The sequence below is a fragment of the Bombina bombina genome, chromosome 2, assembly GCF_027579735.1.
Source record: "Bombina bombina isolate aBomBom1 chromosome 2, aBomBom1.pri, whole genome shotgun sequence".
In the NCBI taxonomy this organism is placed as follows: Eukaryota; Metazoa; Chordata; class Amphibia; order Anura; family Bombinatoridae; genus Bombina; species Bombina bombina.
In genome coordinates, this window is record NC_069500.1 from 104006508 (window position 1) to 104029540 (window position 23033).

Consider the following 23033-nt stretch of genomic DNA (forward strand, 5'->3'; position numbering starts at 1 on the left):
GCTCAAATAACTGCATATTTATTCATGCTAAGTAATGACTATTACCTCAGTGATCAACTGGAAATTAAAACTTATAGGGGCCTATTATATGTGCCTAAAGACCCCCTAATTAAAAAAATATATATTAGGTAACACACGCATGAGCCAATGACATGTGGCATATATGTGCAGCCACCAATCAGCAGCTAGTTCCCAGTAGTGCATTGCTGTTCCTAAGCCTATCTAGGTATGCTTCTAACAAAAGATAACAAGAGAATGAAGCAAATTAGATACATATGTAAATTGGAAAGTTGTTTAAAGTGACATGCTCTATCAGAGTCATAGAAGTTAAATGTTTACTTTACTGTCCCTTTAAGGGAGCTGAGTTTGAGGGGCTTGAATACTCACCGACAGATTAGACTGTGTCACTGACTCACTATATACAGTACTGGTGGGTTAAACAGTGTCACTATATACAGTAATAGGGGGTCAGACCATCTCACAGACTGTGGGCACAGGGTACCTCCTTTTGCAGACATGTAATCTGATTCACATTTGTTTTCTGTGTTAAATATAATTTTTAAAAAAATGATATGTATCAAATTCACTTTTTTTTTTTTGGGGGGGGGGCCCTTCTTAGATTCTTGCACCTGGGCCCTGTGGTTTCTAGTTACGCCTCTGGCCTTGACATTGAGTGTTGCACTCTGACAGAGCCTCTGGTCCAGATTCCTGTTTGAATACTGATTTGTTGGATGTCCTGGTGCCTGATTACTGCTTCATTTTGAAACTACTGTTCTGGATTTTCCATTGGCACTATGTTTCGTTTATGGACTGATTTCCTGGCAATTGACCTTGGCTAATTCTCTGATATTTCCTAACGACTGCCTCAGAGCATAACTGCATTCCTGCCTGTTACTACAGAGTTCCAGTTAACAGCCTATGCAAGTATCCTGCCTGTTATTACAAAGACCTGCATTCCTGCCTGTTACTACAGAGTTCCAGTCTACAACCTATGCAAGTATCCTGCCTGTTATTACAAAGACCTGCATTACTACCTGTTACTACAGAGTTCCAGTCTACAGCCTATGCAAGTATCCTGCCTGTTATTACAAATATCTGCATTCCTGCCTGTTACTACAGAGTTCCAGTCTACAACCTATGCAAGTATCCTGCCTGTTATTACATGTTACCTGATTACAGCATCTCTTTATATCCTGCCTGTTACTGCCAAGTTTTGATCTACAGCATATCTATGTATCCTGCATGCTATTGCCAAGTTTCTTGTCTACAGTTTATTTACATTTTTCCCTGCTTTAAGACTGTCTGAACCAATTTACGTTGTATTCTTGTCTACACAGAGACTTTGCCTTTTATCTAGTTTGCATCTCTCTGCATTGCTAATTACCCTATAAATAAAACCTTCACCTTTATTTTCTAAAACCCTTGTACCAGTTTAATTATGCCAAAAAGGAAAGACTCACGCAGACAAAACACAATTTTAACTCCAGAACCTGACACCTCTACACAGCAGCTTCCAACACCTGAACCTGCTCCCTTGAAGAGCTACCCTTCCATAAAGACAATTCCTGCTCAAGCTTCTTCGTATTGTAGAAGGTTCAACTTGGCATCCCAATGAAGCTGCCAGATGCTGAGCCAGGTCCTTGCTTGACTTCTTCCGGTCTCTCAAATAAGAAGCTCTGAGAAGCTTCTCATCAGATTTTGAAAGTTCTCTTGGCCTTCCAGTCTTTTTTTTTTGTCCTTGACCTCTCCTGATTCCTCAAATTTCAGCTTGACAGCTTGAATACCACATCTTGAGTATCCAATTTGTTTGCTGATTTCCCCTTGAAAGTGGCCTGTTGCAAAAGTAGGATTTTATGTCTGTCAAATTCTGTGATCTTTGGCATTTTGAATGGAATAATGTTATTGAAAGTTGATCTTATTAGCAAGCTTCCAATTAATTAAACTCATACCACATGTGTATGTAATGCTCAAGCATGTCTTGCACAAACCTGGTGTAATAGACCTTTTTTGCACCAGTCATTTTGACATGAAATAGTAGGACAAACACAGGTGTTAGCAATTACATTTATTAGGGTTCCAATCCATTTAGGTTTATGAAAGACAGGTTCCTGATATTGCTCAAGTGTAAGGGGAGGTCACACTAAATATGTGCCAATTTAGCCTATAGAAGCTGTTTTTTTTTCGGGGGGGGGGGGCTGTTTTTTAATACTGCATATGCATATCCTGTATTTTCTGGTTGTATTCTAATAAAGAGACTGAATATATATGATCATTATACCATTGCTAAAACAACAAATCTAATGATGGCGTAAGACTTTTGCACAGTACTGTATATTGTATATATATATATATATATATATATTTATATGTGTGTACATATGTTTTTAAGTATTTATGTGTTTTACTGTATATGCACTGTACATATTTAACATTCTAATGTTCTTCACTTACAGGATAATGTTCTTTTTATTATAAATACATATTTATATATATATATATATATATATATATATATATATATATCTGTATATATCTATACCTATATATATTCCTATAGATATATAGGTATATATATGTATTTTACATGAAGAGTATCAGAAACATGATGCGTAAAATGCGGTTGTGATATTTTTACACTAGTTCACAAACTTTTTACTTTCAGCCTCCGTCTAGCAAAGTTAAAGGGACAGTCTAGTCCAAAATAAACTTTCATTATACAGATAGGGCATGTAATTTTAAACAATTTTCCAATTTACTTCTATTACCAAATTGCTTTGTTCTCTTGGTATTCTTAGTATAAAGCTAAACCTCGGAGGTTCATATGCTAATTTCTAAGCCCTTGAAAGCCCCCTCTTATCTCAGGGCATTTTGACGGTTTTTCACCACTAGAGGGTGTTAGTTCATGTGTTTCATATAGCTACCACTGTGCTCACGCATGTGGAGTTCCTAGGAGTCAGCACTGATTGGCTAAAATGCAAGTCTGTCAAAAGAACTGAAATAAGGGGAAGTTTGCAGAGGCTTAGATACTCACAGAGGTAAAAGGTGTATTAATATAACAGTGTTGATTATGCAAAACTAGGGAATAGGTAATAAAGGGATTATCTATCTTTTAAAACAATAAATATTCTGGTGTAGACTGTCCCTTTAACGCAGGAGTACTAATTTGTGCTCCACTCGTAATCTAGCCTATTATAATTACAATTATATTCTCGATTTAACAGTGCACAGTGCAATTTATCAGTGTTGACATAAAAATGTATTTCATTTTGCCACTTGTAAGATAGACTAGTCATTTGAAATCATAATCCCACACATATGTGATTTTGAATAGTTTCTAGAAAATTAATGGTTATTTATTTTTGTCTGTGGTATTTTATTTATACCAGTTGGTTTTTTTTTTCTTTTATGCAGACTATGACAGGCGAGTGGATTCCACGAGAAGGGGGAAATGTGAAGACACCTGCACCTAACAATATTTTAGGCCATGTGGTTCAGAGACTGTTTGATATCACCAACCCACCAAAAGCGCCCTCGCCACCACCTGTGTTTCCTCCGTTCCCCATTAAAGGATGTATTCTTGGGAAAGTATTCTCTGGAAAGAGCACATGTGTGAAGCACTTGGCACAGGGTACAATAGTTTTGTTTTAAAAATGTTTATATTATTAGCTTAAAATTGTTAAAAAAAAAAAAAAGGCATTAACGTCAATCCAGAGTTTTCTTTTACTTCATTACTTTATGTTTATTACGTTTTACATGTTTTACATATGTTTAATTGAATGAGCTGATTTTCATATTGAAAGCAAATTCAATTTTCGCTTCATATTGATGAGTACAGTTAGCTACTATTAGTTACTTACACCTTGATTACGAGTTTTACATTTGTGTTTTAACGTTGAAAAAATGGCCATTTCAGCATTAAAACAGCAACGCAGCCATTACGAGTCTTGTCGGTATAACTGTACCGCAAGCCTTTTAGCCTGTAACGCAACGTCAGTCCTGCACTCGTAAAAATGAAGTTTTTTCATTCATGGGACTTCCATAGCGCAGCCATTACGAGTTTTGCGGTGAGGCTAAAAGCTTGCGTTCCAGCCTATACTGACAAGATCCGTACCGCCATCTGAGAGCAGTAGTTATGAGTTTTATGCAAAAAAACTGTTACATAAAACTCATAACTAAACTGTTACAATGTACACTAACACCCATAAACTACCTATTAACCCCTAAACCAAGGCCCTTTCGCTTCGCAAACACTATATTAAAGTTATTAACCCCTAATCTGCCGCTCCTGACATCGCTACCACTAATAAAATGTATTAACCCCTATTCTGCCGCCTCCCCAACATCTTCACCACTATAATAATGTTATTAACCCCTAAGCCGCCGGCCACCTGCATCGCAAACACAAGTTAAATATTATTAACCCCTAATCTGCCGCCCTCCCACATCGCCCCAACTATACTAAAGTTATTAACCCCTATTCTGCCACTCCCCGATACCGCCGCCACTCTAATAAACCTATTAACCCCTAAACCTTAAGCCCCCCACAACGAAAGCCCCAACATCACAATAAACTTATTTAAACCAGTAACCCCAAAACCTAACGCCCCCCTAACTTTATATTAAAATTACAATTTCCCTATTTTAAATTAAAACTTACCTGTCAAATTAAAAAAGCAGTAAAACTAATATAACTATTAAACTAAAATTAAACTAACAATTAAAGAAAACTAAAATACACATTAAAAAAATCATAACTACTATAAAAATGACAAAGTATCTAATTACAAAAAATAAAAAATACTAAATTACAAAAAATAACAAACACTAAATTAAGAAAAATAACAAACGAAATGATCAAAAATAAGAAATAATTACACCTAATTACACCTAATCTAATAGCCCTATAAAAATAAAAAAGCCCACCCAAAATAAAAAAAACCTATCCTACAATAAACTACCAATAGCCCTAAGTTAAACAGCTCTTTTACCTGTAAAAAAAATACAAAGACCCCCCCAACAGTAAAACCCACCACCCAACCAACCCCCCAAAATAAAAAAACTAACTCTAACAAAAACCTAAGCTACCCATTGCCCTGAAAATGGTATTTCTCTTGTTAAGTGTATCCAGTCCACGGATCATCCATTACTTGTGGGATATTCTCCTTCCCAACAGGAAGTTGCAAGAGGATCACCCACAGCAGAGCTGCTATATAGCTCCTCCCCTAACTGTCATATCCATTCATTCTCTTGCTAGCCTCAACAAAGATGGAGGTCGTAAGAGGAGTGTGGTGTTTTATACTTAGTTTATTCTTCAATCAAAAGTTTGTTATTTTTAAATGGTGCCGGAGTGTACCGTTTATCTCAGGCAGTATTTAGAAGAAGAATCTGCCTGCGTTTTCTATGATCTTAGCCGTTCTCACATATTCTGAGGAGTGAGGTAACTTCTGAGGGGGAATGGCGTGCAGGTTTTCCTGCAATAAGGTATGTGCAGTTAATATATTTCTAGGGATGGAATTTGCTAGAAAATACTGCTGATACTGAACTAATGTAAGTAAAGCCTTAAATGCAGTGAAGCTACTGGTATCAGGCTTATTAATAGAGATGCATACTCTTATAAAAATGTAATATAAAACGTTTGCTGGCATGTTTAATCGTTTTTATATGTATTTGGTGATAAAACTTATTGGGGCCTAGTTTTTTTCCACATGGCTGGCTTGAATTCTGCCTAGTAACAGTTTCCTGAAGGCTTTCCACTGTTGTAATATGAGTGGGAGTGGTTACAGACACAGACATCCAGCTTCTTCCTGCATGATCCAGGATATCTCTGGAGGGCTCAAAAGGCTTCAAAGTCGTTTTTTAGGGAGGTAACAAGCCACAGTAGAGCTGTGGCAGTTGTTGTGACTGTTTTAAAAAAAAACAAAAAAAAACGTTTTTGTCAGTTATTTTTCTGTGTTTGGTATTAAGGGGTAATCATCCATTTGCAAGTGGGTGCAATGCTCTGCTAACTTGTTACATACACTGTAAAAATTTCGTTACTGTAACTACCTTTTTTCACTGTTATTTTAAATTTTGACAAAATTTGTGTTTCTTAAAGGTGCAGTAACGTTTTTTATAATGCTTGTAAACTTGTTTTCCAAGCTTGCTAGTCTCATTGCTAGTCTGTATAAACATGTCTGACACAGAGGAAACTACTTGTTCATTATGTTTGAAAGCCATGGTGGAGCCCCATAGGAGAATGTGTACTAAATGTATTGATTTCACCTTAAACAGTAAAGATCAGTCTTTAACTTTAAAAGAAATATCACCAGAAGATTCTGACGAGGGGGAAGTTATGCCGACTAACTCTCCCCACGTGTCAGTCCCTTTGCCTCCCGCTCAGGGGATGCACGCTAATATGGCGCCAATTGCATCAGGGACGCCCATAGCGATTACCTTGCAGGACATGGCTGCAATCATGAATAATACCCTGTCAGAGGTATTATCCAGGTTGCCTGAATTAAGAGGCAAGCGCGATTGCTCTGGGGTTAGGAGAAATACAGAGCGCGCAGATGCTGTAAGGGCCATGTCTGATACTGCGAAACAATATGCAGATCATGAGGACGGAGAGCTTCAGTCTGTGGGTGACATCTCTGATTCGGGGAAACCTGATTCAGAGATTTCTAATTTTAAATTTAAGCTTGAGAACCTCCGTGTATTGCTTGGGGAGGTATTAGCTGCTCTGAATGACTGTAACACAGTTGCAGTACCAGAGAAATTGTGTAGGCTGGATAAATACTATGCGGTGCCGGTGTGTACTGATGTTTTTCCTATACCTAAAACGCTTACAGAAATTATTAGCAAGGAGTGGGATAGACCGGGTGTGCCTTTTTCCCCACCTCCTATATTTAGAAAAATGTTTCCAATAGACGCCACTACACGGGACTTATGGCAGACGGTCCCTAAGGTGGAGGGAGCAGTTTCTACTTTAGGAACGGCCCCCTATCCGGCGACGGATCTAGTAGGGGGCAGACTTTCTCTCTTCGCCCAGGCATGGGCAAGAGATGTTCAGGATCCCTGGGCGTTGGAGATCATATCTCAGGGATATCTTCTGGACTTCAAAGCTTCCCCTCCACAAGGGAGATTTCATCTTTCAAGGCTATCTGCAAATCAGATAAAGAAAGAGGCATTCCTACGCTGTGTGCAAGACCTCCTAATTATGGGAGTGATCCATCCAGTTCCGCGGACGGAACAAGGACAGGGTTTTTATTCAAATCTGTTTGTGGTTCCCAAAAAAGAGGGAACCTTCAGACCAATTTTGGATCTAAAGATCTTAAACAAATTCCTCAGATTCCTCTTTCAAAATGGAAACTATTCGGACCATCCTACCCATGATCCAAGAGGGTCAGTACATGACCACAGTGGACCTAAAGGATGCCTACCTTCACATACCGATTCACAAAGACCATCATCGGTTTCTAAGGTTTGCCTTTCTAGACAGGCATTACCAATTTGTAGCTCTTCCCTTCGGGTTGGCTACAGCCCTGAGAATCTTTACAAAGGTTCTGGGCTCACTTCTGGCGGTTCTAAGACCGCGAGGCATAGCGGTAGCTCCATATCTAGACGACATCCTGATACAGGCGTCAAACTTTCAAGTTGCCAAGTCTCATACAGAGATAGTTCTGGCATTTCTGAGGTCGCACGGGTGGAAAGTGAACGAGGAAAAGAGTTCTCTATCCCCACTCACAAGAGTCTCCTTCTTAGGGACTCTTATAGATTCTGTAGAAATGAAAATTTACCTGACGGAGTCCAGGTTATCAAAACTTCTAAATGCTTGCCGTGTTCTTCACTCCATTCCGCGCCCTTAGGTGGCTCAGTGTATGGAGGTAATCAGCTTAATGGTAGCGGCAATGGACATAGTGCCATTTGCGCGCCTACATCTCAGACCGCTGCAATTATGCATGCTGAGTCAGTGGAATGGGGATTACACAGATTTGTCCCCTCTGCTAAATCTGGATCAAGAGACCAGAGATTCTCTTCTCTGGTGGTTGTCTCGGGTCCACCTGTCCAAGGGTATGACCTTTCGCAGGCCAGATTGGACAATTGTAACAACAGATGCCAGCCTTCTAGGTTGGGGTGCAGTCTGGAACTCCCTGAAGGCACAGGGATCGTGGACTCAGGAGGAGAAACTCCTTCCAATAAATATTCTGGAGTTAAGAGCGATATTCAATGCTCTTCTGGCTTGGCCTCAGTTAGCAACACTGAGGTTCATCAGATTTCAGTCGGACAACATCACGACTGTGGCTTACATCAACCATCAAGGGGGAACCAGGAATTCCCTAGCGATGTTAGAAGTCTCAAAAATAATTCGCTGGGCAGAGTCCCACTCTTGCCACCTGTCAGCAATCCATATCCCAGGCGTGGAGAACTGGGAGGCGGATTTTCCATCTGGGGGAGTGTGAACTCCATCCGGAGGTGTTTGCTCAATTGATTCATCGTTGGGGCAAACCAGAGTTGGATCTCATGGCGTCTCGCCAGAACGCCAAGCTCCCTTGTTACGGATCCAGGTCCAGGGACCCAGAAGCGACGCTGATGGATGCTCTAGCAGCGCCTTGGTTCTTCAACCTGGCTTATGTGTTTCCACCGTTTCCTCTGCTCCCTCGACTGATTGCCAAAATCAAACAGGAGAGAGCATCGGTGATTCTGATAGCACCTGCGTGGCCACGCAGGACTTGGTATGCAGACCTAGTGGACATGTCATCCTTTCCACCATGGACTCTGCCTCTAAGACAGGACCTTCTGATACAAGGTCCTTTCAATCATCCAAATCTAATTTCTCTGAGACTGACTGCATGGAGATTGAACGCTTGATTCTATCAAAGCGTGGCTTCTCCGAGTCAGTCATTGATACCTTAATACAGGCACGAAAGCCTGTTACCAGGAAAATCTACCACAAGATATGGAGTAAATATCTTTATTGGTGTGAATCCAAGAATTACTCATGGAGTAAGGTTAGGATTCCTAGAATATTGTCTTTTCTCCAAGAGGGCTTGGACAAAGGATTATCAGCTAGTTCCTTAAAGGGGCAGATTTCTGCTCTGTCTATTCTTTTGCACAAGCATCTGGCAGAGGTTCCAGACGTTCAGGCATTTTGCCAGGCTTTGGTTAGAATTAAGCCTGTGTTTATACCTGTTGCTCCTCCGTGGAGCTTAAACTTGGTTCTTAAAGTTCTTCAAGGAGTTCCGTTTGAACCCCTTCATTCCATTGATATTAAACTTTTATCTTGGAAAGTTCTGTTTTTGATGGCTATTTCCTCGGCTCAGAGAGTCTCTGAGCTATCTGCCTTACAATGTGATTCTCCTTATCTGATTTTTCATGCAGATAAGGTAGTTCTGCGTACCAAACCTGGGTTTTTACCTAAGGTGGTTTCTAACAAGAATATCAATCAAGAGATTGTTGTTCCATCATTGTGTCCTAATCCTTCTTCAAAGAAGGAACGTCTTTTACATAATCTGGATGTAGTCCGTGCCTTGAAGTTTTACTTACAAGCTACTAAGGATTTTCGTCAAACATCTTCCCTGTTTGTAGTTTACTCTGGACAGAGGAGAGGTCAAAAAGCTTCAGCAACCTCTCTGTCCTTTTGGCTTCGGAGCGTAATACGCCTAGCCTATGAGACTGCTGGACAGCAGCCCCCTGAAAGGATTATAGCTCATTCTACTAGAGCTGTGACTTCCACCTGGGCCTTCAAAAATGAGGCCTCTGTTGAACAGATTTGCAAGGCTGCGACTTGGTCTTCGCTTCACATTTTTTCAAAATTTTACAAATTTGATACTTTTGCTTCTTCGGAGGCTGTTTTTGGGAGAAAGGTTCTTCAGGCAGTGGTTCCTTCCGCTTAATCCTGCCTTGTCCCTCCCATCATCCGTGTACTTTAGCTTTGGTATTAGTATCCCACAAGTAATGGATGATCCATGGACTGGATACACTTAACAAGAGAAAACATAATTTATGCTAACCTGATAAATTTATTTCTCTTGTAGTGTATCCAGTCCACGGCCCGCCTTGTCCTTTTAAGGCAGGTCTAAATTTTAATTAAACTACAGTCACCACTGCACCCTATGGTTTCTCCTTTCTCTGTTTGTTTTCGGTCGAATGACTGGATATGACAGTTAGGGGAGGAGCTATATAGCAGCTCTGCTGTGGGTGATCCTCTTGCAACTTCCTGTTGGGAAGGAGAATATCCCACAAGTAATGGATGATCCGTGGACTGGATACACTACAAGAGAAATAAATTTATCAGGTAAGCATAAATTATGTTTTGTATGGGCATTGCCCTTAAAAGGGCATTTAGCTCTTTTGCATTGCCCTGAAAAGGGCATTTAGCTCTTTTAAGAAAAGTCCAAACCCTAAACAAAAACAAAAAAACACCCAAAAAAGTTTTAAAAAATCCTAACACTAACCCCGACGATCCACTTACAGTTTCTAAAGTCCGGACATCTAGGCGGCGAGAAGTCTTCACCCAGGCGGCGAGGTCTTCATCCATCCAGGCGTCGTCTTCTATCTTCATCCCGGCAGCACGGAGCGGGTCCATCCTGAAGACATCCGGCGCGGAGCATCCTCTTCATACGGTCGCCGCCATATACTGAATCTTCAATGCAAGGGAGCCTTTTCAAAATGATGTCCCTTGCATTGCTATTTTGGAAATTCAAATCAACCAATATGATGAGACATACTGAAATTATATTGGCTGATTTGAACAGCCAATAGAATTTCAAAAACTCTCATCCTATTGGCTGAGCGATGCTCTGCGCCGGATGTCTTTAGGATGGACCCGTTCCGCGCAGCCGGGATGAAGATAGAAGACGCCGCCGGGATGAAGATAAAAGATGCCGCCTGGATGAAGATGGACCCGTCTGGATGAAGATCCTTCAAGTGGGACTCCAGCAACTGTGAGTACCTAAAGAGGGGGGTTAGTGTTAGGTTTTTTTAAGGTTTTTTGGGTGTTTTTTTTTTTTTTTTAGATTAGGGGTTGGGCATTTCTAAAAAGAGCTAAATGCCCTTTTAAGGGTAATGACCATACAAATGCCCTTTTCAGGGCAATGGGTAGATTAGGTTTTTTTAGATAGTTTTTTTTTTATTTTGTGGGGGTAGAGGTTTGTAATGTTAGTGGGTCTTTGTATTTTTGTTTAGAAAAAGAGCTGATTTCTTTAGGGCAATGACCTACAAAAGGCCCTTTAAGGGTTATTGGTAGTTTATTATAGATTAGGTTTCTTTTATTTTGGGGTGGGTTATTTTAAAATGGGTTTTAGAATATGAATAATTGGTATTATTTTGTATAATTAATTTGTTATTTTGTGTAATGGTTTTTTTTGGGGGGGGGGGGTTCTTTTTAGGATAGCCATTTTTTATTCTTAATGGGCAGCAAAAGAGCTGAAAGCCCTTTTAAGTGCAATGCCCATACAAATGCCCTTTTCAGGGCAATGGGTAGGTTAGGTTTTACTTTATTTTTATTTTGTGGGTTTGGGGGGTGGGGGTTTGTATACTGTTAGGGGTGTTTGTTTATCTTTTGTAGATATATATCTTTAGGGCAATGCCCTACGGAGCGGGTCCATCCTGAAGACATCCGGCGCGGAGCATCCTCTTCATACGGTCGCCGCCATATACTGAATCTTCAATGCAAGGGAGCCTTTTCAAAATGATGTCCCTTGCATTGCTATTTTGGAAATTCAAATCAACCAATATGATGAGAGCTACTGAAATTATATTGGCTGATTTGAACAGCCAATAGAATTTCAAAAGCTCTCATCCTATTGGCTGAGCGATGCTCTGCGCCGGATGTCTTTAGGATGGACCCGTTCCGCGCAGCCGGGATGAAGATAGAAGACGCCGCCGGGATGAAGATAAAAGATGCCGCCTGGATGAAGATGGACCCGTCTGGATGAAGATCCTTCAAGTGGGACTCCAGCAACTGTGAGTACCTAAAGAGGGGGGTTAGTGTTAGGGGTTTTTTTTTTTTTTTTTTTTTTTTTTTTTTAGATTAGGGGTTGGGCATTTCTGAAAAGAGCTAAATGCCCTTTTAAGGGTAATGACCATACAAATGCCCTTTTCAGGGCAATGGGTAGATTAGGTTTTTTTAGATAGTTTTTTTTTATTTTGTGGGGGTAGAGGTTTGTAATGTTAGTGGGTCATTGTATTTTTGTTTAGAAAAAGAGCTGATTTCTTTAGGGCAATGACCTACAAAAGGCCCTTTAAGGGTTATTGGTAGTTTATTATAGATTAGGTTTCTTTTATTTTGGGGTGGGTTATTTTAAAATGGGTTTTAGAATATGAATAATTGGTATTATTTTGTATAATTAATTTGTTATTTTGTGTAATGGTTTTTTTTTGGGGGGGGGTTTCTTTTTAGGATAGCCATTTTTTATTCTTAATGGGCAGCAAAAGAGCTGAAAGCCCTTTTAAGTGCAATGCCCATACAAATGCCCTTTTCAGGGCAATGGGTAGGTTAGGTTTTACTTTATTTTTATTTTGTGGGTTTGGGGGGTGGGGGTTTGTATACTGTTAGGGGTGTTTGTTTATCTTTTGTAGATATATATCTTTAGGGCAATGCCCTACAAAAGGCCATTTTAAAGGCCCTTGGTAGTTTATTATAGATTAGGTTTTTTTTTATTTTGGGGTGCTTTTTTATTATTTTTTTTTAAAGGGTATTAGAATAGGAATAGGTAGGTTTTTTTATTTTTTGTAATTTTTGTGTTTTTTATTTTTTGTAATGTTAGGTTTTAGTGTAAGGCAGCTTAGGTTTTGTTTCACAGGTACGTTTGTATTTATTTTAACTAGGTAGTTAGTAAATAGTTAATTTACTAACTAGTCTACCTAGTAGTTAAAATAAATACAAACTTACCTGTGAAATAACAATAAAACCTAAGCTAGCTACAATATAACTATTAGTTATATTGTAGCTAGCTTAGGTTTTATTTCACAGGTAACTATCTATTTAGTTTTAAATAGGTATTATTTAGTTAATAATTGTAACTTTAATTTAGCTCTATTTTAATTATGTTAAAGTTAGGGGGTGTTAGGTTTGGGGTTACGGTTAGGTTTATTGATAACATAGTTTAATTTAGGTTGTTGCGATGTGGGGGGTTGCGGTTTAGGGGTTAATAGGTTTATTTAGTGGTAGTGATGTGGGAGGCCAGAGGTTTAGGGGTTAATAATTTTATTTAGTGGCAGCGATTTCGGGGAGCGGCAGAATAGGTGTTAATAGATTTATTATAGTGTGGGCGATGTTGGGGTGCAGGGAAATAGGGCTTAATAACTTTAGTATAGTGTCGGCGATATCGGGAGCGGCAGATTAGGGGTTAATAGATTTATTTCGGTGGCGGCGATATCGGGAGCGGCAGATTAGGGGTTAATAACATAGATGTAGATGTCGGCGATGTCGGCAGATTAGGGGTGTTTAGACGTGGGGTTTATGTTAGGGTGTTAGGTTTAAACGTACATTTTTTTCCCCCATAAACATCAATGGGGCTACGTTACGGAGCTTTTCATTCCGCGATCGCAGGTGTTGTTTTTTTCTAACCAGCTCTCACCATTGATGTCTATGGGGAAAGCGTGCACGAGCACATCAAAACAGCGCTTGTATTTTGTGCGGTATGGAGCTCAATGCAACCATATCACACACACAAGCTGGCTGTTTCAAAACTTGTAATGGCAGCGCAATGGAGTGTGAAATAATGCAACTTTTGTTGCGTTCGTTTCGCTACCCTTTGCGTCCATAACTTGTAATCTACCTGATAGTATTTCAAACGAGAGAAAAGGGGGTACTAAGGCACTACTAATGGGTCTACACCGAAATTAAATAGGGTAAAGTGAATCAGCTACGTATGTTTGCTGGGCTATATTAAGCACAAGGAGTGCTGTGTACTGGGATTGAAACTTGAACAGATCAGTAAAAAACTGAAAAAATTGTACACCTGGATAGCACTCACATTCCTGTTAGTTTAGTTTTGTAAGTAAGATTGTTCAAGACAATAGTGTAGGGTACAAGACTATTACATTTAAAATTGAACCTTTAATAGAAATATTTAAAAATTACAAACACACAGAAACACATTTAAAATCAACGTCTTATTTGTATAGGTAAGTTAATTTAATATCTTCATCCAAGCGGGGCCAAAGAGGTCCTCCATCCGGCCAATGTCTTCATCCAAGTGGCGTCTTATATCTTCAATCATCTGGAGCGGAGCCATCTTCCATCCAGCCGACGCGGAGCCATCTTCTTCCCACGACGTCCTAACACCGAATGCCTGGTCCTTTAAATGACGTCATCCAAAATGGCGTCCGTCAAATTCCGATTGGCTGATAGGATTCTATCAGCCAATAGGAATTAAGGTAGGAAAAATCCGATTGGTTGATTTAATCAGCCAATCGGATTGAAGTTCAATCCGATTGGCGTATTGGATGAGCCAATAGAATGCGAGGTCAATTCTATTGGCTCATCCAATCAGCCAATCGGATTGAACTTCAATACGATGGATGGAAGATGGCTCAGCTCCGCTCCAGATGATTGAAGATAGAAGACGACGCTTGGATGAAGACATCGGCCGGATGGAGGACCTCTTCTGCTTGGCTTGGATGAAGAATTCGGCCCGGCTGGGTGAACACGGCTCAAGGTAGGGTGATCTTCAGGGGGTTAGTGTTAGGTTTTTTTAAGGGGGGTTTGTGTGGGTTTTAGAGTAGGGGTGTGTGGGTGGTGGGTTGTAATGTTGGGGGGGGTTGTATTTTTTTTACAGGTAAAAGAGCTGATTACTTTGGGGCAATGCCCCGACAAAAGCCCTTTTAAGGGCTGGTAAAAGAGCTGATTACTTTGTAATTTAGTATAGGGTAGGGCATTTTATTATTTTGGGGGGCTTTTTATTTTATTAGGGGGCTTAGATTAGGTGTAATTAGTTTAAAGTTCTTGTAAAAAAAATTTATTTTCTGTAATTTAGTGTTTGTTTTTTTGTACTATAGTTTAGTTTATTTAATTGTATTTAATTTTAGATAATTGTAATTAATTTTTTTATTAGGTTAGGTTTTATTTTACAGGTAATTTTGTAATTATTTTAACTAGGTAGTTATTAAATAGTTAATAACTATTTAATAGCTATTGTACCTAGTTAAAATAAATACAAAGTTGCCTGTAAAATAAAAATAAATCCTAAAATAGCTACAATATAATTATTAGTTATATTGTAGCTATTTTAGGGTTTATTTTACAGGTAATTATTTAATTTTAAATAGGAATAATTTAGTTAATAATTGTAATATGTATTTAGATTTATTTAAATAATATTTAAGTTAGGGGGGTGTTAGTGTTAGACTTAGGTTTAGGGGTTAATAGGTTTATAGGTGGCGGCGGGGTCCGGGAGCGGCGGTTTAGGGGTTAATATATTTATTATAGTTGTGGCGGGGTCCAATTTAGGTGGTGTGGGGGGGGGCAGATTAGGGGTGTCTAGACTCGGGGTACATGTTAGGGTGTTAGGTGCAGACATCTCCCATAGAAATCAATGGGATATCGGGCAGCAGCGAACATGAGCTTTCGCTGCTGTCAGACTCCCATTGGAGGCGGCGGATTGAAAACCAAGTACGCTGGGCCGGAATAGTGCCGAGTGTACCTGCTAGTTATTTGATAACTTGCAAAAGTAGTCAGATTCTACTTTTGCCAGTCTCTAGACTTTGATAACTAAGGCGAATCAGCCGCGCCACAAATACGCTGCGGAATTCCAGCGTATTTGCGGTTGACGGCTTGATAACTAGAGGCTATAGTCTTCCATGGATTTTATGTAGTTTATGCAGTCTACTACTCCCTGCCATTTATGGGGTTAGTCTTTTTTGCAGTTCCTTGCAATTAATAATTTAGCTGAGGTGAGGATATATAACAGTAGGTTTTGCTTAGACAAGGGGAGTTTCTCTATTCCTAGATGGAGTATTGCTAGGGCTGGGCTTAACACTTCCAGGAGATCTAGATCAGCACAAACTGTCCTAACCCTTGACCAGTATCCACTCAATTTCCGACATGATCACCAAATATGGAGGGGGGTTCCCAGCTCTCCACACCCCCTCCAGCACAGAGGAGAGTGCTCAGGGAAGAGTTTTTGTGCCATCTGGTTATGAGTTTAAAATACAATTCATATAGTGTGACACAATGAATTGCCTTTTTAGTCTGACTGATAGCTTTGTTATTTTCTTATTATTTTTCTAAGCCATGCTTTATACACACCAAACATCATTCAGCTAATTTTTCAACACCCAGATGCTTCACCGCCTATGTCTGGGGGGTCACAAGAACAAACAGGTGGTGCTATTTTACCACCTGCAGTTTCTAATATATCTCTTCATGTAATGTATGTCTCGCAACTTAAAAATGAGACTTTAGAATCTCTTAAATCTATAATAGCTACTAAACTGTCCAATATGCGCAAATATGTAATTGACATAAAACATACAAGAAGAAGAGGTACAAGATACAGCTAACGAAATGCTGGGAGCTTTTAGTACTCAAGCGAATGTACAAGAATTAAAAGTAGCACTACAGGAGAAAAAAGAAGCAATGTACATCTACGATGAATACCTGTGACTATACTGGCACCTGCTCTCCCTGATTTCCTCTGATGATTGTTCCAACATATTAAGAATGATTCACAGGCCCCACCAATTGAGCTGGAAAGGGCTCATAAATCTTTACGATCCCTTCCATCACCAAAGGCACCACCCAGAAACTTTATTATAAAATTTATCAAATTCCCATACAGGGAAGAGATTTTGTGTAAAGCAAGACAGATCAAACAGATCAAGCAGATCATTTGCCTTGATCACACTATGCAAATTTTTCCAGATCTTTGCCCTAGCACCATCCAAAAAAGAACAGAGGCAAGATTTAAAACCACTGATAGGGATTTCCCTCCCAAAGACCTCCAGGATATGGAAAAAATAACAAACAGTTTAGACGTAGCCTTGAAGGCCTAAAGCATTTCAGATTATCAGTGTAGTCACATTTTCCCCAATCAACTCTCAACAACCACAAAATCAACATCTACACACAAACTCAAAGAAAGATCACATATTGATAATACTCCGACAAAGGACACCTCATCATAGGACATTATGTCAAATGCAGAGACAATCTGCTCATATATCTACTACCGAAGAGCCATTTCCAATAGATAGGTTGATACACTGGGATTTAATGAAGAAGGTACAGGGTGTAATTTGTACAGAAGTTCTTAGCAAAAAATGCCTTACTTCATCCACAATATGTCGCTCTTCACATTCGTCTATAGTAAGACAGTAGTTCAGTGATTACTTCACATGGTTAAAGTTTTTAGTTAACACACTTTCTCAAATCTGGTTAAATGTGGTCTTAAAATTGTTATAGTTAATTGCTGGGATCTCCCTTGCTGGTAGTTCCCCACAACTCATTGAACGAAAATACTTAACATGTTTGTTTTTAGTGTACTTGTTTATTGTTCTTGTTATGTTTATGTTTGCAAATTATATATAAGAGACATGTGTCATGGGAGGCCGGCAGACATGCTGTGGAAGACTGGTGAAACTGGAACTGAGTCCTGCACCGAAAAATTAGGTCCCTGTCCGTCGCATTTTCATAGGGGTGTGGATCGATCAGGGTTTAAGGGATCAGGTCAATTTTTAGAAACATAGACTTTGATGGTAGAAAAGAACCAAAAATGCCCATGAAGTCTAACCATAATTACATTTTACTTTTTTCTTAAGATAGCTTTATGCATGTCCCAGGGATTTTTTAATTCCTTTACAGTCTTTGTGTTAACCACCTCAATTTTAATTTTATTACATGAATTTACTACGCTTTCTTCCTCACATATCTCCTTATACTGCTACCCTCTAATTTAAGATTGTGAACCCTTGTTTTGGCATTTGTTTTTTTTCTTGTGGAAAATGCTTTCAGTCCCTTTATATATTTGAAGGATTCTATCATGTCACCTCTTTCCCTTCTCTAAACTTGACATATTTAGGTCATAGAGTATTTTTTTGTACATTTTATATTTTAGGCCATGTACCATTTTAGTAGCCCTCCTTTGGAAAGTTTCTAGTTTATTTATATCTTTCTGAAGATATGGTCTCCAGAATTGTACACAGTATTCCAGATGTGGCCTAACTAATGTTTTTTGGGCATGTTATGGGCAATTTGGTGAGGCACCCGGGCATGCCATTTGTTTAGGGGTCCCTTCCCTCTAGGAGAGATGGGGGGCACTTGTTTGTGTGGGACTCTGGGACAATGGACACTATGGCCCCTATTTTACAAAGTCTGGCGGACCTGATCCGACAGTGCGGATCAGGTCCGCCAGACCTCGCTGAATACGGAGAGCAATACGCTCTCCAAATTCAGCATTGCACCAGCAGCTCACAAGAGCTGCTGGTGCAACGTCGCCCCCTGCACACTCGCGGCCAATGGGCCGCCAGCAGGGAGGTGTCAATCAACCCAATCGTACTCGATCCGGTTGAATTCCGGAGATGTCTGTCCGCCTACTCAGAGCAGGCGGACAGGTTATGGAGCAGCGGTCTTTGTGACTGCTGCTTCATAACTGCTGTTTCTGGCAAGTCTGCAGGCTCGCCAGAAACACGGGGCATCAAGCTCCATTCGGAGCTTAATAGATAGGCCCCATTAGGCGGGAAAACCAAGGCGGAAGATTGCTATCAGGGCCAGACTCTCTGGCACCGGGGGGAACAATGTGTGTGTGTATAAACACTGTGCTGTTTTCCCAATAAAGTCAGTTCTGTTTTACCTAACATCAAGCCTTGACTGATGCTTGAGTAAGCTATAATCACTTTTGGGAGGATACAGTGGGGGGTAGTTATCAAGCCGTCAACCTCAAATACGCTGGAATTCCGCAGCGTATTTGTAGCGAGGCTGAGTCGCCTTAGTTATCAAAGGCTAGACACCGGCAAAAGTAGAATTTAGTGACGTAAGCTTCGATCCGCCGGACTCAGTCCGACACAGATCGATTCTTACGTCACTCCAGATGTTCCGAACACAAGTTCGGCACAATCTGACTACTTTTGCTAGTTATCAAAAAACTAGCAGGTATGCTCGGCACTTTTCCGGCCCAGCGTACCTGGTTTTCAATCCGCCGCTCTGGAGGCAGCGGATCCCATAGGAATCAATGGGAGTCTGACCATAGCGAAAGTTCATGTTCGCTGCTGGCCGACATCCCATTGATTCCTATGGGAGATGTCTGCACCTAACACCCTAACATGTACCCCGAGTCTAAACACCCCTAATCTGTCCCCCCTACACCGCCGCAACTAAATAAATGTATTACCCCCTAAACCGCCGCTCCCGGAGCCCACCGCAAGCTATACTAAATATGTTAACCCCTAAACCGCCGCTTCCGGTCCCCGCCGCAACTATAATATATGTATTAACCCCTAAACCGCCGCTCCCAGACCCAGCCGCCCCCTACATGATACCTATTAACCCCTTACCTGCCCCCCCTATACCGTTGCCACCTATAATAAATGTATTAACCCCTATCCTGCCCCCCACTACACCGCCGTCACTGTAATAAAATTATTAACCCCTAAACCTAAGTCTAACCCTAACACCCCCCTAACTTAAATATTAATTAAATAAATCTAAATAATATTTATCTTATTAAGTAAATTAATCCTATTTAAAACTAAATACTTACCTTTAAAATAAACCCTAATATAGCTACAATATAAATAATAATTATATTGTAGCTATCTTAGGATTTATATTTATTTTACAGGCAACTTTCAATTTATTTTAACTAGGTACAATAGCTATTAAATAGTTATTAACTATTTAATAGCTACCTAGCTAAAATAAAGAGAAATTTACCTGTAAAATAAAAACTAACCTAAGTTACAATTACACACAACAGGTTAGTTTTTATTTTACAGGTAAATTTCTCTTTATTTTAGCTAGGTAGCTATTAAATAGTTAATAACTATTTAATAGCTATTGTACCTAGTTAAAATAAATTGAAAGTTGCCTGTAAAATATAAATAAATCCTAAGGCCTAGATTTGGAGTTTGGCGGTAAAAGGGCTGTTAACGCTCCGCGGGCTTTTTTCTGGCCGCACCATAAATTTAACTCTGGTATCGAGAGTTCAAACAAATGCTGTGTTAGGCTCCAAAAAAGGAGCGTAGAGCATTTTTTCCGCAAATGCAACTCTCGATACCAGAGTTGCTTACGGACGCGGCCAGCCTCAAAAACGTGCTCGTGCACGATTCTCCCATAGGAAACAATGGGGCTGTTTGAGCTGAAAAAAAACCTAACACCTGCAAAAAAGCAGCGTTCAGCTCCTAACGCAGCCCCATTGTTTCCTATGGGGAAACACTTCCTACGTCTGCACCTAACACTCTAACATGTACCCCGAGTCTAAACACCCCTAACCTTACACTTATTAACCCCTATTCTGCCGCCCCCGCTATCGCTGACCCCTGCATATTTTTTTTAACCCCTAATCTGCCGCTCCGTAAACCGCCGCAACCTACGTTATCCCTATGTACCCCTAATCTGCTGCCCTAACATCGCCGACCCCTATATTATATTTATTAACCCCTAATCTGCCCCCCTCAACGTCGCCGACACCTGCCTACACTTATTAACCCCTAATCTGCCGAGCGGACCTGAGCGCTACTATAATAAAGTTATTAACCCCTAATCCGCCTCACTAACCCTATCATAAATAGTATTAACCCCTAATCTGCCCTCCCTAACATCGCCGACACCTACCTTCAATTATTAACCCCTAATCTGCCGAGCGGACCTCACCGCTATTCTAATAAATGTATTAACCCCTAAAGCTAAGTCTAACCCTAACACCCCCCTAACTTAAATATAATTTACATCTAACGAAATAAATTAACTCTTATTAAATAAATTATTCCTATTTAAAGCTAAATACTTACCTGTAAAATAAATCCTAATATAGCTACAATATAAATTATAATTATATTATAGCTATTTTAGGATTAATATTTATTTTACAGGCAACTTTGTAATTATTTTAACCAGGTACAATAGCTATTAAATAGTTAAGAACTATTTAATAGTTACCTAGTTAAAATAATAACAAATTTACCTGTAAAATAAATCCTAACCTAAGATATAATTAAACCTAACACTACCCTATCAATAAATTAATAAATTAATTAAATAAACTACCTACAATTACCTACAATTAACCTAACACTACACTATCAATAAATTAATTAAACACAATTCCTACAAATAAATACAATTAAATAAACTAGCTAAAGTACAAAAAATAAAAAAGAACTAAGTTACAAAAAATAAAAAAATATTTACAAACATAAGAAAAATATTACAACAATTTTAAACTAATTACACCTACTCTAAGCCCCCTAATAAAATAACAAACACCCCCAAAATAAAAAATTCCCTACCCTATTCTAAATTAAAAAAGTTACAAGCTCTTTTACCTTACCAGCCCTGAACAGGGCCCTTTGCGGGGCATGCCCCAAGAATTTCAGCTCTTTTGCCTGTAAAAGAATAAATACAATACCGCCCCCCCCAACATTACAACCCACCACCCACATACCCCTAATCTAACACAAACCCCCCTTAAATAAACCTAACACTAAGCCCCTGAAGATCTTCCTACCTTGTCTTCACCATCCAGGTTCACCGATCCGTCCTGAAGAGCTCCTCCGATGTCCTGATCCAAGCCCAAGCGGGGGGCTGAAGAGGTCCATGATCCGGTCAAAGTCTTCATCCAAGCGGGGCAGAAGAGAATCTTCCATCCGATTGAAGTCATCATCCAGGCGGCATCTTCTATGGTCTTCCATCCGGAGCGAAGCGGCAGGATCCTGAAGACCTCCAGCGCGGAACATCCATCCGGACCGACGACTGAACGACGAATGACTGTTCCTTTAAGGGACGTCATCCAAGATAGCGTCCCTCGAATTCCGATTGGCTGATAGGATTCTATCAGCCAATCGGAATTAAGGTAGGAATTTTCTGATTGGCTGATGGAATCAGCCAATCAGAATCAAGTTCAATCCGATTGGCTGATCCAATCAGCCAATCAGATTGAGCTCGCATTCTATTGGCTGATCGGAACAGCCAATAGAATGCGAGCTCAATCTGATTGGCAGATTGGATCAGCCAATCGGATTGAACTTGATTCTGATTGGCTGATTCCATCAGCCAATCAGAAAATTCCTACCTTAATTCCGATTGGCTGATAGAATCCTATCAGCCAATCGGAATTCGAGGGACGCCATCTTGGATGACGTCCCTTAAAGGAACCGTCATTAGTCGGGAGACAACGGAAGAAGAGGATGGATCCGCGTCGCCTGCTTCAAGATGGACCCGCTCCGCACCGGATGGAAGAAGATCGAAGATGCCGCTTGGAGAAGATGTTTGCCGGTCCGGATGTCCTCTTCTTGCCGGATAGGAGGAAGACTTTGGAGCCTCTTCTGGACCTCTTCAGCACCGGATGATGGATCGCCAACCCCCGCTTGGGTTGGATGAAGATGTTGGAGCCAGGACGGATCAGTGAACCTGGTATGGTGAAGACAAGGTAGGAAGATCTTCAGGGGCTTAGTGTTAGGTTTATTTAAGGGGGGTTTGGGTTAGATTAGGGGTATGTGGGTGGTGGGTTGTAATGTTGGGGGGGGGGGTATTGTATTTATTCTTTTACAGGCAAAAGAGCTGAAATTCTTGGGGCATGCCCCGCAAAGGGCCCTGTTCAGGGCTGGTAAGGTAAAAGAGCTTGTAACTTTTTTAATTTAGAATAGGGTAGGGAATTTTTTATTTTGGGGGGCTTTGTTATTTTATTAGGGGGCTTAGAGTAGGTGTAATTAGTTTAAAATTGTTGTAATATTTTTCTTATGTTTGTAAATATTTTTTTATTTTTTGTTACTTAGTTCTTTTTTATTTTTTGTACTTTAGCTAGTTTATTTAATTGTATTTATTTGTAGCAATTGTGTTTAATTAATTTATTGATAGTGTAGTGTTAGGTTAATTGTAGGTAATTGTAGGTAGTTTA

At 40.0% G+C, this 23033-nt stretch overlaps 1 protein-coding gene across 1 annotated transcript in view; it reads left to right on the top strand.

Moving 5' to 3' along the window:
• The window catches only part of SPEF2 (sperm flagellar 2), a 439169-nt gene that overhangs the window by 138440 nt on the left and 277696 nt on the right, over positions 1 to 23033 (top strand). Inside the window, exon 11 of the mRNA XM_053699669.1 lies at positions 3412 to 3628. Coding sequence (XP_053555644.1) covers positions 3412 to 3628 — 217 coding nt within the window. The remainder of the gene's footprint in view (positions 1 to 3411; positions 3629 to 23033) is intronic.